This window comes from Thunnus thynnus, chromosome 14 (genome assembly GCF_963924715.1).
Source record: "Thunnus thynnus chromosome 14, fThuThy2.1, whole genome shotgun sequence".
NCBI classification, from domain to species: domain Eukaryota; kingdom Metazoa; phylum Chordata; class Actinopteri; order Scombriformes; family Scombridae; genus Thunnus; species Thunnus thynnus.
The window spans coordinates 965,913-986,179 of NC_089530.1; the positions used below are offsets into that span (position 1 = coordinate 965,913).

Below are 20,267 nucleotides of genomic sequence, written 5' to 3' on the forward strand. Positions count from 1 at the left end.
GCAAGCAAGATTTTAGTTTTAAAATTCACCTGTTTTTATTTATTAAATGTCAAAGTAGTGCTCAGAGAATCTCCAATGAACGGACATCACACTTGACTAAAATTAATGTTACCCACTGATGACTTCTTAATTTCAGCTGTATTCTATTTTAATTATATATGCTCTCCCAGTAGGTGATGTCATTCATAGGTATGGCATTGTCTACCATTTTTATGCTGATCATACACACTATATGTCCTGGTAAAGCCTGAAAACCCCACTAGCTGCATACAGAATGCAGCAGCCAGACTACAAACACAAAAACCAAGAAAAGATATTACTCCCCTCTTAATGTCTCTACATTGGTTACCAGTTTATTAAACAGTGATATGTGGTGGCAGCGTGCAGGGTTGGGCAACACAGTTGAAACCAGTGTCACAATATTAATAGGGATACATGTTCTTTTAATCTTGCAAACCAACTTCTTCTATTGTTTCTGTACTACTAAACCATAACCCACAGGCAGTCCATAATGTTAACAGAAATGAATCTCATTATCAGTTCCTTCATTACATTAAAACTATTATCAAGTATTCATGTTATATATTTAGAGAAATGCCAAGGTCAGTATTACACAGCAAGGAGACTAGAACTGAAGTGGTGTCCAGAACAGTAGCCCGGATTTAAACATGGACTTCCTGCCAGTGTATGAAAACTCACTCTCAAAGTGTGTTGTATGTTTTCATGCTCCTTTAATTACTCACATTACCCTTTCCACTCCCCACCCATGATTAATGTGCATGTGTGTCTGTGTGTGTGTGTGTGTGTATCACACCCTTTAGAAAGTCTTAAGTGAAAGGATAATTTGAACAATCTCATCTTTCATCTGCACTCTTGTCCAACAGGCCAAGCTGCCTGAAAGCTGATCTGAATCACAGCATTGGCGTGAAAACAGGCGGCGTGGGAAAGACCAGACACAGAGGAGATTAAACATGTCTGCAATGTTAGACAGGGAGGAACAGGAAGTGACTCTACTACATTGCTTTATCCCATCACTGCCAGACCCCACAAACACACATACATAAACATATATAGTACAGGTAGAAAAACATACACACATTTATACTGACATAACAGACTTGTTCAAAGGCTGGGACTTTGACAGTGACTGCCTTAAATGTTAAAATATTTCATCTCTGACACTGTAATTTTGCAAGACTTCTGCAAGGGTTGTGTCATAAAGGAAGTGGACAGTATATAAACATGAACAAGGATTTTTTTTAAAGGAGCAGTTCTGCATTTCTGCAGTTTTCATTATTGGTACCATTCTGGTACTAAAGAGCCTACGTGAAATAATGAACAGGCTTTTCATATTATATTGCATGTTGGTTAGTAGTTTTAAAAAGTTAAAGCCTGATTCATACTACATGCAAGTGCTGTTGTGAGCATTTATACTAGCATGGTGATGTGTCTGCGTCGCTCTGCAATTACACTGCCAAAACGCTAGTTGGCGGTGGGGTTTGTATGCGACTGTATTGAGTTTCTTTGTGTACTTCAAACAATGGCAACTGCAACTTAGCAGATCATGTTGGAGTTGGAGTTAATAAATGTTGAACAACAGTTACTTTTACTGAAATTAATGCAATGCATTATGGTGTGTGCGACCATTGAACATATTGAGAAAAACTGTGAACTGTTGAAATATCACTGATGGAAACAACAGGGGAATAGCTAATTCAATAATAGCTAGCCACAAGAGCACAGATAAAACATTTATAGTTGAAAGAGGAAACTAGTATGAGAGATAAGCAGAATGTCTTAATATAGGAGTGAAGTAAGTTTAAAGATCGTGCAGATTTATAGTGCTGCAGAATTGCAGCACTATATATCTATTGAGCTAAATAATGTCAACATGCCACTGTAACAATGCAAACATGCTTTTTAGCAAGTAGTGTTCACCATGTTTGTGATCTCAGTTTAGAGTGTTAGTATACTTTTTAATTAGCACTAAACTCAAAGTACAGCTGAGGCTGATGGGAATGTCATTCATTTTGCATGTATTTGGTCATACTGAAATTGTGACCTGATGATGGTGCTGGATGAAAAGTCAGAGGATCATCAAAGTGATTACAATTCATCCTGAAGAGATATCTGAACCAAGTTTCATGGTGATCCACCCACTGGTTGTTGAGATATTTAACTAAAAACTACAAATGAGGTGGTGCTGAAATGTCAGAGATTACAATTTATGAATGTACCAACTCAGCAAACATAGAGACGAGAGAGTATGACCATTGTCTGGCTGCTGTCTGAACCTTTGAGGCGCAGCAGTAACTCCTGGAAATTCTTGTCTGAGGTGAAACAGAGGTTTGAAATAACAGAATTTCATCAGCATTGCTGTAACAGAACATACACGCTAACATAGAAGCAAACTCTTACAATAAATAGTGATTTTTATGATTTCACTTTTCTGTGCATGTCGTGGCTATTGGCCACGTACATAATGTCACTGTCCCATGAATATTTTCTGGGAAATTTCATGGCAATCTATGGAATATTTAGTGGGAATGGATATCACCAACATTGGCATCCCTAGAGCCACACCACTAATGTAGCAACATCAACAGAACTTGATGAGCATAAAACCTGTGGGCAATGAAAAAAATATCTTCTGATGAGTCTTTGAGCATTTTCCACCTGACATTGTAGGCTTATGTACCCTGTGGTATGTCTAATTTGGTCTTTGGGGTAATGGCCACACAGCAGGTCAGAAGGTGTAAAGCCAATGGAGGCCTTAGGGACTTCCTGGACCACCAGCTGTCTGACTATAGGTGGTACATTTATGTATGCAGCTTTTTTAATTTACCAGCTCATCAACCAGCTACTGTATGAAAGGATACCTTCATCTGTCAGCATGTCCCTGGGAATACTGACATGGGAGAAGAGAAAGATGAGCTCCCATGTGTCTGCTCTGGAGGTGTCCTTAAATAGAAGGACATCCTCTGGATGTCACAGTGTAATCAGGTGTAAATGGGATGGATCCAGCTGGAGCTCAGCTCTGGCTTCTGGCTTTAACAGGGAGTTAACCTCTCTCTAGAGACAGTCTCTCTCACAGGAGATGGGAGAGCAAACAATATAGTGTTCCTTGTTGTGTTACTCTGTTCATCAGCTCCTGACTCACTCCCCAATGTCACATTCATTTTAAGAATAAACTTGAAAATGAAATGACCATTCTATTCAGTTGTTCATTAAGCTGTTTCACACATTCTCTGCAGGTCAGTGACAATACAACAAACACTGGGCAGTGTGCTCCAATTCCAATAAAATCATACAGGATCAAATGAATTGTGGGCACATATAAAGACTAATATAATTAATAACAAGAGAAAGTTGTGGTGCTTGACATACAGAATATATTATTTGATTTAGGAAGAAGGATATGGACATATGTGTGTTATTATATATGTAGTCTGTGTGTTGAATGTTATATTCTGTTGTACTCTATTCTGTTGCGTCATGTTATATAAAATAAATTGTAAAATGGTGGTTAGACAGCAGCAGAAAGACCCTACAAAAGAAAAAGTCTTTCATCTTCGAAGAGGCAATTTGCATTTTGGGTCTAACAAAAAGATGCTATTGGTTTGCATTATGGGAAATGAAGGATCCAGCGTTTTTTGAGATTGATCCACATAGAAAGTAAAAGACACGCTATCTCAGCCTCTGCTGCTCAATTTTCACTTCTTAAAAATCTGTCCCTCTCAAGTCCCACAAATTTAAGGACTTTCAATAGAAAATGGCTGAAGTACTGTACCCCCTTTAAAAAATGTTCCTGCGACAAAAGAGAAAAAACAATTATTGTTCTCTATACATTTGCCTTGACCTGTTTGGGGGGATGTTCTAGCCTAGTTACAGCAATGTCCAAAGAGCTGTCAGCAAGGATAGTGCCTTTAGTAAAGCCTAAAGATTTCTGGTGAGAAATTAAGACAGACATGATGGATGATAGAGAAAATAGGCACAGATGCAGCAAAACACGCTCATACAGACACTGTCTCTCTATCTCTCTCTGTCTTCTTTCCTTCTCTGTAGAGCAGAACAATTTTGAAAAAAATATCTAATTGCGATTATTTTGACTGATTCAGCAATTGTGATATAATTTGCAAAATTAGAGGGAATAATAATTTTATTCCAATTTTCATTGAAAAACATTAAAATGATTATTGAGTGATTTTTTTTGCGGGGATCTGTACCAAACAGAGATGTTTTCTTAAGTCTGTAGAACATGATGTGTAGGCCAGAATATCTTTGCAGCAAAGTACCTAATTTAAAATGTTTTTGTGACACACATTTCGCCTTTCACAAATATTGCGCCTCCTACGATTTGAAAATTGCAGTAGGCCATATTGCGATTTCGATAAAATTTCGATTAACTGTTCAGCTCTACTTCTCTGCAATTTTCTGTCTGTCTCTGTTTTTATCTAGCCCACCATTCCCTGCTCTGCGCACTCCTCTGCAGAGCGTGGAGAGTTGTCTGTTGACGCATCAACGCTGGCCAATCACATGCCGTGTCTCCAATGTGCAGGATCAGACTGACCAATAAGAAAACATCACGGGGCGGGATGCGTTCAGTCCACTCACACCTCCACACGGAGAAAATCACTGGTGTTGGAGAGCGATCGAGAGCCAGGCAAAACCCGAAAGTGGAGCCGCCTAACGGGGACAGATAGCCTGCACACACCGGGAGACACAGACCGAGACAGGGAGGGTGCTTTTTGAAGAGAGAACTGCTACCATGGACATGTCAGTGTGAGCAGCTCCAGACACAGTCCCGCTCTCCAACAGGCTCACCGCGGCCGCGAGCATGTCGACGGTAGAAGGAGCCGGCCAGAGAGAGGAAGGGGAGTACGGAAGGGCGGCAAAGCGGCTGAAAACGGAGGAGAGGGAGACAGAGGCGGAGGAGAAAGAGGAGGGGGAAGAGGAGCTGGAGGAGGGGGAAGATTCGGACTCCAGCTCGCTCCCCGGTAATGGAGAGTCAGCGGCGGACAACCGGGCCCGGTGGAGCGCCAGCCAGTACGGAGCAGGACGGAGGGTAAGGATAAAAATATTATCTAACGTTACCCTGCAGGACAGCATCACAGACGTCCGCGTGCGTGGGCGCGCGCCCGTGTGTTTGCTGCTGCTGTCACTGAGTGAGCATCTCCAACCTGTCACACTACAGCTTACTGCATATCATTACTGCTCACTCACACAGGATGGCTACCCTGAAGATCTAGCTTACATATGAGTTTCTACATTCAAACTAAAACCATTAGCGGGATGAATTACCCGACATGCCATTTAAACATTGCTACACAACAATTCCACTATAAAGTATAAAGTTTACAGTATACCTGCACAATGTGGAGAGAAAGGCTGTATATTACATCATAGCCTATGAAATTGTGTTGTATTATTTTCTAATAATTATGTTCTTTTTATAAAATTTCTGTTTTCACCCAAATATAGAGATGCTTCTCTTCTGTTTTGGCTCAGTTATTTGGGGTTAAAGATGTTCTCCCTGATTTTGTTACACTGTAGGTAGGATGCCAAATGTCTTCCCAGTTAACTGTTGATGGTGTGAAACTCAGCTGTGAACTGTGTTGAGGTCCAAAACGCTATGGGTGGGTTACTGAATGCGGACAGACGTGATCCTCTTAACAAAGAGCCTCTTTGGAGTCGCTGTTAGTCAAAAATGTTTTCTTTTGTTTCTTTTTTGCCTAAGGGATGTCTTGGTCAGGTTTTCTTTCCTGATCCCAAACCCAGGCCTTTAATATTGGATATCTATCATTCTGCCCATTCTAGGTCCAATCTTACATTATTTTAATGATATTTTTATGACATGATGCACCTGCACAGTGCATACTCACGCTACAGTAAAGGGGTTTGCATTGTGTCCATGCCAATCCACACACTGTCTCCTATGTGCATGCTGACCACAACAACTAATGTGCAGTAGGGCTGCAAGTAACAATTATTTTCATTATCAAATAATCTGTTCATTATTTTCTTGTTTAATTTACTAGTTCTTTGGTCCATAAAAATGTCAGAAAATGGTTAAAAAGGTTGATCACTGTTTCCCAAAGTCCAAGGTGACATCCTCACATATCTTGTTTTTTCCAAACCAACAGTCCAGAACCCAAAGATATTCAATTTACTGTCATAGAGGACTAAAGAAACAGAAAATCACATTTGATAAGCTGTTATCAGAGAATTAAATTTCTAATTAAAAATGACTCAAAATGATTAAGTGATTAATGCAGTTCTACAAACGCTCTCATCACATGAGTTACCATTGCTCTCTGACACAGGTGAGTGTTGTGGACAAATCTACAGCAAGCACATTGCTAGTCTGGACTGGTTAAATGGATAATACACTGGTGCACAATCATATAACTGGTCTGCACAGGAAGTGACATTTTCTTATGTAAAATAAACAGAAATTAAAAAAATATTTTGCTCTGTGTGTATTTCAGTGAACAGCACACTAGTCATCAAAACTGCAATAGACTGCAGTTGTGAATTTTGACCTTCTATTCAGGGTGATGCTATTTATAACAGAGCTTTACAATAAAAATGGACACGCAGAGCCTTCTTTACAGTCAGGGGCTCAAACAATAGAATCTGTAGTGCTTACATACTGTGGGTGGGAGGACAGCCTTATAGATGGTACAGTACATAGGCTGTTTTGGATTTGACACAGATGTAATGCACTTTTTGTTTGGTCTCTTCATTAGCTGGAAGACCTCTCCTTTTTAAAATTCTGAAACATGTTCTGGCTTTGTTATGGAGGGCGTGAGAGTACATTTAATAGTGCATCTATGAATGTTAATTGGTGCGGTCGCTGAGCAAATCACAACAAATGATTTACTATCATGCATACATTTTCTAGATGCACTACTCCCTCCACAGTTTTGGTACCACATACACATAGGATACATGAAAACGTGGGGCTCATAGAGGAGGCTCGATGTTTATCTTTTTGCTGTGGTAAAGCATATGCTACAACCACTTTGATATTCTTACACACTTAACCACAGCCCCAGATACATACAGCTCTCTATCTTTGTCTAGTCATACTTCTGCTGTTACCACTACTAACACTAACAGTAGTACCCCTTTAACTACAACAAAAACATAGTACGTTCTAGCACCCTGTAAGTACAGTACTCCGTAGCAGCACACAGAGTCACTATAAAAACTAATACATCCTACTAAATCCCTAGCAACTGCCCAGAATGCTTTATTTCTTTCTGTATAATGCGTTCAGGGTTGGTAGAGTGATCACTCACAGTGCATATGCTGCAGGCCACATGTAAGTTAAATGCCCTCTATATTACCTGTTGTCTTTATGTAATGCATGATGAAGATGCTTTCTCTCAGGCTGCCCCATATATCTTTCATTTTTAAAAGTAGTCTTGTAAGTATTGTATTTAGCTTTGTTGCCAGAGGTGTGATCGTAACCAGTACTTGTGTAACAGGCTAACTCACCTGCATTGTTAACACATGACAGCTGTAAAGCAGCTCACCTGTCTTGTTGAACATGGTGGAGCAACAGTAACCCTGTAAAGACGCAACTGATCTGTACGGATCGCCCCCACAGTTCAGCACGCATGTGAACTGCGGATTAATTGCAAAATTGAATGTCTCAGTGGAGACAAAGTAAGCAAACTACTGTAGCTACAAGTCATGGACAGACAGCGTGTCACTAACATTTGAATTTAGAAGAGCAATGACCAAACCAGCATCTAATGGGTCTGAAGTGACATTTGCAGGTATGTTTAACGTGCTGCAGCTGAGCAGCTCGTTAGCTATCTAGCTGCATACTGACGTTAGCGGTGCACTTTTCCCTGGTGAATTGTTTGGTGGCTCGTTTAACAAGCTAAACTGCAGGACAAGACGTGTGTTCATGTTTGTAGTTCGTTTTGATGATTTGGACACAGGCTATTTTTTCATTCACTACCATGTTTAAAGGAAGAAGGTATCATGCCTCATATTGCACTTTAATTTAACAATTGAGTATTGAATATTTTATATATTTTAAGATTTTATTTAAACATTGCACATCTTGAATGTTGTTTTCATTTAAGACCATGGGCAAAAGTTCCTTGCTTGAAGTGTTTTATAGAATAAATAGAAAGCAAAGTTATTTTTGTCTCCCACCTTTTTCTTTTTTGCTGATCTGAAAAATGATCCGAAACTGTGAAACTGTGATACGATCTGAACCGTGAGTTTTGTGGTATGTTGCACCTCTAGTGAAATGTGTTTATCTCACTGGCCCAGCAGTATAACCTGAGCTGATCCACTGATCACTGACAGGCAGCAGTTGGAAGGTAAGGATATCACTCATATCAGCACTTACTGACGGCAGGAAGTGCCAGATATTCTGATTGTAAGCTGTTGGACTGGTCAGCATGACCTGCTCTGCATAATCTAAAGTAAAGTCAGTTTACAGCCTCCCTCTCACCGTCTCCACTGTCAGCAGCATTATGAAGCACTATCCAATTTGTTTGAGACAATTCTGTTACATGAAATAGAACATTTGTATTTGTCAATACAGTTAATAGGGCCTACTGTGATGGAGTGATTCAGAGGAGTTTTCTCTTTCTTACTTACAGTTTACAGAGGGCCATGTTTATGTGTGGAAAGTGTCATCATGTACAGACATGTGCTCTAAAACCCAGAGCATACACCTTGCCAATTTACAGTAAAAAACTTCTTTACTCTGCATCTTGTCAAAATGAGTTGTAGAGGTCTATAGGTTACATCTTTTCACTGTGTGCTTTAAAACGTATTTATTTTTCATGTGTTTTCTAAAAGTGTGTGAATCTCCATCTATAACTGTTGAGTGTCAGTATCACTGATCTGAGGTCAGGGTTAGAAATAGGCCAGTGTAGATAGAACCGGCAAATGTGGTAAAAAAGGAAGTCACAGTTATTGACATGAATTGAAAACTTGAGTGATGTATCTTAAGAGATTTGATAAGTGATGATGAGTAAGTTCAGTGATGATTTGATTAAATTAGATTTTCATCATCTGTCACCACTTTCATCAATCATTTTAACATCCCCTGTATCAGTCAAGGTGAGCCCTATTAAAGCTAGAAGTAACGTAAATAAGCTGAAAAGGAGATGAAAAGAGAAGTGAAACCCTGATGAAATTACTTGTGAACTTCAAGATAAATATTGTAGAATGACTTGGTATGCTGAAAGCTGATTAAGTGAAAGATGTGGTTTGATTTGTCATGTAGCAAGTGCAGTGTTTCTCATGTACCCTGCTGGCCTGCGCTCACCTTGCCCAAGCACGTCATCATGATGCAACTTTTTGTGTTGAAGAAAAGCGCTCTCGCACAGCAGAATGGAGTCTGTCTTCATGATTGTACTCACTTTGTGGCTTATTTGGAGTTGTTTTTGGCGCGGTGATACATGGCGCTCTCACATGCCTTATAGATTGATCGATTATACAATACAGTGATTTTCAGTGTCATAAAAATACTTTAGCTACACAACAGAGTAAATCCAAATGCCTCTGAATTTGTCAGCTGTAAGGTAATAGTCTATGCATCATTTAACTTACAGTTAATTTTACTTCTCCATTCTGCCTCAGGAGCATCTGGATTCAGCAGAGATGTGGTGGGAGCATGTTGTCACCAGCTGGACAGATTATGAATGCAAGATAAATTTTAGGGTGAGAAATACCACATTCTTGCAGTTGTGTAACAACCTCTGGCCACACCTTCAAAGAGAGACAACCACATTCAGGAAACTGGTGCCTGTGGTGCAATATGTGGTGATATGTGTCTGAAGACTGGCCACAAATGTTGAGTTCAGAACCATCTCCCATTTATTTGGGATTGGCCAGTCCACTGCAGTCACTACAGCCAATCATGTAGTCTCTGTAATTGTGAAGAATTTACTTTCCCTCAGAACACCCTCTGAACATGAAATCAAGGTTATTATTCAAGGTTTCCGAGACCGGTGGGGTTTCCCGCAATGTAGTGGGGCTATAGATGGGAATCATATTGGGATTTTAGCTCCACCTGACAGCCCTGCAGACTACTATAACTGTAAAGGTTTCTATTCTGTCGTCCTGCAAAATGTGGTAGACCATTGATTTCGGTTCTGGGACATCAATGTGGGTTGGCCGGGCAAAGTCCATGACACCATGCTGAGTGTTCGGCAATTCATCCTTGTACGAGAGGGGTCAGAGTGGTACACTGTTCCCTAATATCACAGAGAGGTTTGCAGGGGTAGATGTGGCAGTGGTGATGTTGGGGGATGCCACATATTCATTACTGCCATGGTTGATGAAACCATACCCTGAAAACCAACAAACAACACTTGCACAGATCACCTTTAACAGCCGATGACTGTGGAGAGGGCATTTGTGTCTAAAGTCTGCGTAAAGCAACAATAAATATGTCTTTTGAAGGATGAAGAGAGGGAGGATGACTCAACACAGTTCCACAATAATGTAGGGTGTTATCGTTCTTGCACAGTGTGTGAGTGGAAATCATTAGTAGCCCATTGATATTCACGTGTGAAATTTTAGCAGCGGCACTCATAATTTTGACACACATACTTAAGTCATATGCATGACATAATATGCAAGTGTAATGGTAGCACTCTGGAGCCCTGTTACTACACAATATTGTAAAACACACACTCCAATATGACTTTTTAATATTGCCACAAAAACGAATACCCAGTCTCCATGGTCTAATCGTGAGTTGAATGCGTTGTATGTTATTTCCTACACAATACTGATAACGTGATTACTATACAATTAACCCGCAGAGCATCCCTAGGTATGAGGATGCCACATTTTTCGGCATAAATCGCAGAATCAGACTCCTCCAAAGCAGATGTTTGGAAGAGAGGGCTCAGCTTTTTCACATCACCAAGAACACGCTTGTTCATTAGAATCTTCTCCAGCTTGTAGGTGGCCTTTGTCATTAGAGAACAAATACACAAAAGATGAAGAGTGCATAGCAGTTAGAAGTATATTACAGGATTCTAATTAAATGTTGAGAAGAGATGTCCACTTTGCCACTGTTTCCTCTCCATTGGATGAACCAGATGCTGATCAGTAGAGGTGATTTGTGATGCTCTTTTGCCACTGTTTTAACTCCTTGCAGTTCTTCTCCTTGGAGATTGCATCCATCTTCTGGTTGAGTGCTGAGAACAGTATTAAAAGATTAAATATATTTTTTTACAAATGGGGTGTTAATGTTGCACAGGATTAGCCGTGCTACAAATAATCAATAAACGACATTTTCCAAATGATCCTACCTTTACATAAATGCCACATATCATAAAAGTGGTCAATATCTGGTTTCTGTTCCCGGATAAACTTTTGAACCTGGGTGTATGGGTCCGCTACCAGGGAAACCACTTTGACACCAGAACTTTGAAGAAATTCCAGACTCTGGATCAGCCCTTTCTTTTCCATGCAGACACTGTTTCCCACGTCATTGCTCTGTGGATCATAAACAGACATAAAATGTCTTTTAAGTACAGACTTCAAAACTCAAAAATTCAATTGCTCCAAATGTCACAACAGTTTCCCTGTTGCAAGGTTTTTTATTGTAATAAATGATAAATACTTGGACACAACCTGGTCCTCAGCGACATAATTGCACTGACACAATTAAGAAAGTTGTTTATTGTAACAATTTTGTTTGTGCTGAGATCCATCATGGAGTATGAGCCATATTTCACACAGTGTTCTGGACTATCAGCTCTCGTATCACCACCAAGAGATGCAGTTTCTCTCTGTTTCAGTCCCTCAAGCTGGTGTTGTTGCCATTTATGCAGCACGGAAGGCTAATTATGCATATGATTTAGATGTGTCATTCTGGTGATGGTTCTTACGTGCATTGCAATAACATGAGAAAGTACGTCTGTAACAGTGTTTATAGCATGCTCTACATCCCACTGTAGCACTGTGGGATGCACTGGACCTAGAAATGAAAATGCGAGTAAAGTAAGATTTTATGCTGTGGGAGAAGACACACTTTTTTAGATTATGTCATTATATTTACAAACCTTGTTAGTCTGGACGAAAGAAGAGCCTGTGTAATAGACAGCGGCTGATAGTTGCAGATTCCCTGCTGGAGAGCTGCCCAGAAGTGGTTGACTCTTCCATTCTCTGGTGTATAAGCAACTCTGGTGCAGGCACTTCTGGGTCACAGAAAGGAATGTCCCTTTTACAAATGTGTCTACCTTGCAGACTCTTGAGCAGGTGGGGCAGATTTTAAAAAGTTCAAGTAGGCAGTCATCATAGACCAAGTACTTTGCCATGTCCTGCAGTGTCTTGGTCATTCTCACATTAGAATGTAAATGCATCAAAACAAATAATATTGAGAAATAGATTGTTCCTATGATCTCTGATTAACAAATATCTACAACAAGCAAAGTTAACTTACTGCTCACTGGAGGTGTCATGCTGGGGAGATAGGTGGAGTCATCAGGATCTGCATAGATGGAATGTGTTTCAGGTTCCTGAAAAGAGAGAAACTCCAAGAGAGAAGGCTTTGCTGGTGGGCCATCAGGTGGAACAGTTTTCCGCTTATGTGGAGTTGAAGAACAGAGTGGAAGAAGCTAGGATGTGGTGTTGCCCATAGCAACACTCCTAGTGGCTACTGTAGCTTGAGAACCTTGAAAACATATGTGCAAAAAGTATAGCAAGCAAGTTCCTTATTTTCAGCATTAATATGTGTAAGACAGATGGAGCTATGTAAGTAGAACAGACTTGTTAAAAATTACTTAAATTTGCAGGATTTCGTACACCACCCATGACATTCTCTAGTCTAAAATGAACCCATAACCTGTGTAACTTACTGTCTGTTCAGTGACTAATGAATAGGTTCTAGGTTCTCACCACAGCAGTAACATCAGCGTGAGGTTCAATGAGTGTAACAGGAGTGTTTTCTTTCAACAATGATATTGTGCATACTTAGAATATGACTGTTAACATCATAGACATTCACAAAGACAAACTAAGAAGTTGACATGTCAACATACTTGTGGTTTTTCTGTTGCGTAATGTTCTTTCGGACAGTTGTGTAGCCACAGTTCTTTTTCCCACAAAGCGGTCCATCTGACAACCAACTTCTCTCATGACTTTCCGCATGTCGTCACATTGGCATGCTGTCTCTCTTGTGGTTGGAAGGGACTGCTTTGTGAAAACAGATAACAGTTGAAACCATGGCACCTGATGTCGGCGGGATGGGAGGATGAAGCCCAGGGAGGGAAACTAGATTGAGATTTCATAAAATTCTACCCAGTGTCATTTACAGGAATAACATTAAATTGTTTTATGTTATTGTTATTTTTTTCTAATTGTCTAAAGATATGGTTCTAGTCACAACTGCAGAAGATAAATGCTTTGCTAGTCAAACGCTACTCACTGACCACTCACAACTGTTCTTCATGTTGTGCTACCTGCCCTAATGTTAGACACTAACCTTTGGTGTCAAGCAGCAGTGGAGGCAGAAATGTAAAAAATTATCATTATTATTTTGAGGCCACAGCAGATTTATAATCAGGCTGAACTATGGAATCATACATGAACGTGACAGTCTGATTATATCACTATGACTTTATCATGAGCAGTCTGAGTCTGTAGACTGCAACAATGAAATGGCCATCAGGAGTACTGGGACGTTTGGTGGGCCACTACACAAATTTGGCTAGTTTCCATTCAACTGGGCAAAAAATTTAAAAGATCATCAGAGAGAGAGAGCATCCCACTATGGTTCGTCTGTTTTCTTCCTCACGTCTGTCTCCCTCTCAGTCTTTACTGATTCTGTGGGGGTATCTTTTAACATTGTTTAATCACTCACCCAGCTAGCAGAAGACTATTGCTGATTTGTTTTACATGAATAACAAAGCTAAAAACATAAGGCAGGGCTGAAAAGCTCAGAGAAGTATAGATCCTGCAAAATAGAAGTCTTGGATACTATCCAAATGCTTGAAATAGTGCTGTTTTTACAGCAGTGGCCCTGTAGACTACCGCCAGAGAGGAGGAGCAGAGCATGCAGGGTGGATTCAGGACCACAGCTCAGTCCAGTGAAAACACCAGTCAAACTTCCACAGACAACAAGGGTAATATAATTTAGGGTAAGTCAGCAGGATCATGTATTTTAGCTTTCTGCTCTGGTTTCATCAGAAACTCTAATATGGTAGCTAACCAAAGTCTGCTCTATTCAGAACCTCGTTACAGAGGGGTTATATCAATTCTCTTCAGTTTGATTTCTAATCTGCACGCTAAAACTTATAGTAAGAGAGAGAGCGAAACATGAACAATACAAACACCTTATGTAATGGTACAAAAATACAAATGTATGACTTTCACCAGAAAACATGCACATTCTGTCCAAAAAGCAGACAAGCAGACAAAAAATAATCCTCAGTATCTCTAGAGTCTGCTCTGTTTGTAAATTCATGTGTTTTTCATGTAACTTTTTGACACCTATTGTACACTGCCACTTTGGCCATGTCTTCATTGTAAAAGAGATAATGTATCTCAAGAGACTACCTGGTTAAATAAAAGGTTACATTTAAAAAAGTATGATAAATCTGAACTTTGATCATCTACAGTCTTTTTAAGGGTAGTAAATAGTTACTGTACAGTAGATAACCAGAATCTGATCTGACAGTGTAAATAACAATCATAAAATTATTCACTTGTATAAATGTATTGTTTTAATTGCTATCATTATCAAATTGTCACTGTACAGGTCTTTCTATGTTATGTTCAAATCACAAATTATGACCAAATATATATATATATATATTTAAAAAATGGTGTCCCTAAGAATTGTAGGAGAAAATTGCGATTTCACCAGAATTGTGCAGCCCTACTCTCTATTAGACTTTCCAGATAAAGTATTACAACTTTTCAGCATGCGTTATGAAGAACTGAACTCCTTAGACTAAACACTTCACGTCTGCACCACCTGAAACCTTTACACCAGATGTTGTTAAAGAGATATATGCTCTGCTGTGTGTGTGTGTGTGTTTTTAGGGGGTCTGTATGTGTGTTTGGGTTCATGTAAGGGGGGGAACAGAGATAAATGTGTGTTGCACTTGCAGCTCTGTGCACAGATAAATAAACCAACAGTGTAAATAGAGAAGTGAGGAGTTTTTTGGCTCCAGCAGAGAGATGTAACATATACACGTGGCTATCACTGTCAACCACAGTGCTAGTTCACTGTGTTTCCTTTCTCACTGTCTCACCATTACAGGATTCAGGAGTACTAGAATAGCACATTAATTCTCTCTCTTTCTCTCTCTCTCTCTCCCTCTCTCTCTCTCTCACACACACACACACACACACACACAAGGTCCTGAGTGAAGGTGATATCACCTTGCCGTGTAATCAGCATTACATACATGTATTCTAGTTTCCACACACTCAGTCATGCATGCACATACACAGTTACACACACGTCATCTGATCATTAGAGGGTGATTAAGAAGACAGATGGGCTACTTAGAGATGTTCATTCATTCAAACATTATTTACAGTCGGAAAGATACACTGAGGCTAGGCTCTTCTCTTTAACAAGTGTGACGAGTTTACAATTTAAACACAAGATCACAAAAAAAACCCCGAACAAACAGAGCAAAAGAAATTGAACTAAATGGGTATGAGAAAAACATACATCAAGTATCTAATGATGTTTTTAACAGTTACTGGATACTTACATCAGAGAGCCCTACAGCTGAGGCCTGTCATAGAGGGCTTGTCAGGTTTGTTGAAGCAGGGATTCCTGCATTAAAGCAGTGCAGGGGGCTGTGTTGGTGCTGCAGTGGAAACCGCTTATGTCTGTCTGGGTCAAATTGATCACTATAAGCAGATGATTATTATAACCGATTTTTTTCTTTTTCTTTCTTTTCTTTCATTTATTTCTCATGCAGATTACCATCTACTTGACATTTGTATATTTATGTGAATATAAAGTCCCAGACAGTGATCTTTGTTGCATGTCGTACCCATCTCTCTCCCCTTGTTTCTCTTTGCCACTTCACAATCCTCTATCCATTAAAGGCAAAAATGACAAGAAAATAATAGTAAGAAGCAGTTTTGTTTTTAAGAAAGCAATGACACCTATAGGTGAAAGGTTGGCAAAAAGAAAAAAGGAGCAAATGGCTTGCGCTGCCCTGGTGAATTAGTAGAATCAGGTGCAGGCAGTAGCTCGAAGATGCCGTCGAGCAATAGTTCTCAACCACAAGCAACTGCAACAAACTATAACTATAGTGGAATATAAAAGAAACAAATGTAAAAAAAGGAGTGTTTAAAGACAAGAATCTTTTATTTGAGTTTTGCTCCTTTTTGATTTAATTTTGCTTGTAAAGGCCTGTTTTATTTATGAATGTATTTGAGTTTTTTTGTTTGTTTGGAACGAGCCACTACAAGACACTACAAAAAGAAGATTAACAAATGTGAGTGCCTGCGTGTTGGAACTTTTACAGCATATAGTGACTAATTGTAGAAATAGAAGTCACAACAATAATCTTAAAAAAAAAAAGAAGGTGTTCTGTCACTGGTGGTTGTGAGAGAACACAAATAGAGATCTGCCAATCATGGAAAGATTGTTACTATTGCAGATTTTTGTCTCAAAAAATGTGTTATTTTAACTCTACTTACAGTAGTATAACCTTTCCTGGCTGTCAGTATCAGGTCTACGTGGAGAGGTTTGCATGTTTTCTGCAGAGTGGCATGTGTTTTTGACAGACAGAGATGGAGAGAGGGAGAGAAAGAGACATGAGATGGTGGAAAACTCTTTCAGCAGTGCTAAAATAGACTTTTAGTCACTGAAATAGTCACTGATGTTGAGTCACTATGACTCTACAGCATGAGATAATGTATAAAAATAATCCTATATAGAGAAATTACACAAATATCTGTAGAAAGCCTAATTAAGTCTAATTTGCACAATTCCACTGGCAGCCAGGTAAGATTGGCTTAAGCATTGACTGGAATTATCTTGTGTGTTTTTACTTTGAAGTAAAATATTTGGATGACTACGGCAGTGTATATATGCCATCATGACAAAAAAGATTTGCTCAGTTTGTCTATATAACAAGAAAACTTTCTGGTTATAATAAAAAGTATCATTTTATAATGAGAAAACATTTTTGTTTAAACAAGAAAATGTGTTATAACGATAACGTTTTGTCATAATAGCAGCCTTTACTGTGACAAACCGACCAAAGCAAAACAGACCAACCACAGGATTTTAGAATTCAAAATCTAAACTACTAATAAATCCACCTTCTGGACATGAACTGTCAAAGAAGTGATCTGTATAAACAGCGTATGTAGCAATAGTAACATGGCATCAGCAAATAAATTACATGGGTTTTCCCCAAACAAAGGGAAAAGCAGTTTAAACAGAACTTTGCAGTGCTCGTGTCAGTCTGTGCATTTTATCAGTTCCAGTTGTAGTTTTGACTAATAATAATGACTCATTTCTCATGAGTTCCTTTTGAATACCAGAGAAGAAGTCAGCAACACATAAAGAGCAGCGATGTACTGCATGACTTGAATAATATAACAAGTTGTTTTTCTTGTTAAATGAGAAAAATGATCTCATTTTAATGAGAGAGTATCACATTATAACTAACAAGAAAGTTTTCTTGTTATAACAAAACGGTTTTCTAGTAATAATGAGAAACTGAAATATTTTTTTGTTGTGGTGGCAGCCAGTCTGAAGTTGACATGGAGCAAATAAAGTATAGTGTTGACTGAGGGCTTTGCAATTACTGAAGTCTAAATGCACGTGAACATCATCTGAAGTGTAAAGGCACTAAGTAGATCCATTCATGCATAATACATCCCTATAGAACACAGACAAGTCAAATGAAAATAAGCCTGGTTTTCTGAAATAAAACCTCAGTTTCAGTTGAAAGGCAGGGCAAATAGTCAGCGATTCAAATTTCATGATATTTGTATGAAGAGGCAAACTTTTTTCATGAGGGATAACAATAGACAGGGAGGGGCTTCAGTAACTTCTTGAGTGGTCATGAGGCAGTATGAGAGGGACACTGTTAATGAAATCAGTGTGAGAGTGGTGTGTTTGGTGCACATGGTGCCTGAGGATTTGTATCTAGTTGTGTGTTTGTCAGATCACCAGTGTGTGCTGGCATCTTTAAAATCACAATGAAGAGCTCAAAACTGCAATTACATGTCAAAACAAGATGACAAGTTCCCATGCTACAAATTTTAACTACCAAGTTCTTACTTAGCTAGTAATGAATTTGTCAAAAGTGAGTGTTGCTGCTCACTGTGATGCATAAATGTATTCATAAATGTATATTAACTATGTCAGTACTGAAATTGCAGCATCCACACATTTTTCCGTTCTGTCTAATGTTTGCAGGTTAGGCTAACCCATTGTTGCTAATTTTGGGGCTAACCCCTTTCAATTTTCCAGCAGTTGGGGAAACAACAGATGTGACTTTTCTTGGTCTTGAGAAGCTGCAGCATTTATTAACTGACACATTGTGGTCTATACTGTACATTTACTGTCCGCTCTCTCACTCAACTACTCACTCACTCGATATGCACATATTACGCACTGCCCTATTCCTTAAAAGGAGCTACTCTACCAAGAGTTCCTAGGCAAACACAGAGGTTGACTCACGTTTCCAAACAGCACTGCACAGAGGCTCCCAAATGAATGGATATTTGTCCTTAATTTTGGCATTAAAAAATATTTTTTTGGCCTGGCGGGGGTTCTTGTTGGCCTGGTGGCCCGCCAGGCCTGTATAATTATAGGGGAAAAACTGAAATGTCTTAAAATTTATCTGGAGTTGTTGTAAAAGTTCTTATCCCATGTATGAACTCATTTGCAGATGCAAATGATGAAAACTGTTGCTATAATCATGATTTTACATGAAAACCTGAACTTCAAGAGTTAAATACCTGGTACACAAGAAACATGCCATATGTCATGTCAAGTTTCTAACAGTTATCAAACTTATGCAACCACAAATTCTTTAATACCATTATAATGGGAATATGAAATGAACTTGCACTTGCAGATTATATAAATTAATTCTAAATTGGAGTTAATGTAATTCTGTGTAAATTAAACTAAATCACAGATTGACTGTTGATCTCACTTTACTGAAAATGAAAATTGACTGTGCAATTAAATCTTCTCACATTAGCAAGAACCTGACCAGTAGTGCACACAACATAACTGGCAGTGTAACTGCATTCACTCATAATAACCACTTGTATAAATAATGGAGGATAAAATAATAAATAATGTATAAATAGTGTGGAAACAGTGGTGCAAAACACAATAACAAAGAATAAAATGTTTATTACTCTAGTACTCTAGTACATGTGTTGAGGTCCCCCTTCACACCTACGTCATATAAGTGCAATCATGTGATAAGCACTCAGCCAATTATAGTGCTGATGACTTATAGTTTCAACTCTCAGATGTTGGCTTTATTTCAAAATACGTAAATAAATAAGTGCACTGTTGTTGAAGATAAATCAGTCCTCACACTGCTTTCAAAGAAGCCAGTTAGCTGGATGAGAGTTAAGGCTTGTGAGCCTGGATTAGCTAAGCTACATTTGAAGAACATTCTTTTATTATAAATCGAAAGATTGAGAAATTTGTATCTGAAAATGAGTTATTGATGTGAAAGAGAATGATATTGCATGGACTAATGTATGGAAAAGCTATAGTGAAAGTACCCTTTCCTTTGAAATCAAATCATTTAACACAATTAAAAATTGTTATGAGAGTTAAGTCAGCAGCCACACATTTCTCTGTTCTCTATTTCTCTGTTTAACATCTTGAGATTAGGCTAACCCATTGTTGCTAACTTTGGAGCTAACCTCTTCACTTTTCCAGCACTTGGGGAAATAGCAGACGTGACTTTTCTTGGTCTTGAGAAGCTGCAGCATTTATTAACTGTTACACTGTAGTCTGTACTGTACATTTACTGCCAGACTGACAACTTACTGCTAACCTTTTCCTCTGCTCTGCTCATGTTCACCGTCACTTTTCTGCCACTTGCTCTTTCCCACCAGCTACATACACGTATTACGCAATGCCGTATTCCTTAACGGAGCTACGCTACCAATAGTTTCCCAGGCAACGACACTCACATATCAGAACAGCGCTGCACAGAGGCTCCCAAACGTGGTTGATTTCTGGCAGTATTTTTGGCATTAAAAATTATTTTTTTGGCCTGGCGGGGGTTCTCGTTGTTATAATTATA

At 39.0% G+C, this 20,267-nt stretch overlaps 1 protein-coding gene across 1 annotated transcript in view; it reads left to right on the top strand.

Annotated features, from left to right (window-relative positions):
* The first annotated feature begins 4,577 nt into the window (after positions 1–4,577).
* Positions 4,578–20,267, top strand: part of LOC137196572 (heterogeneous nuclear ribonucleoprotein L-like) — a 62,028-nt gene continuing 46,338 nt past the window's right edge. The window contains exon 1 of the mRNA XM_067609257.1: positions 4,578–5,065. Coding sequence (XP_067465358.1) covers positions 4,838–5,065 — 228 coding nt within the window. The 5' untranslated portion in view covers positions 4,578–4,837. The remainder of the gene's footprint in view (positions 5,066–20,267) is intronic.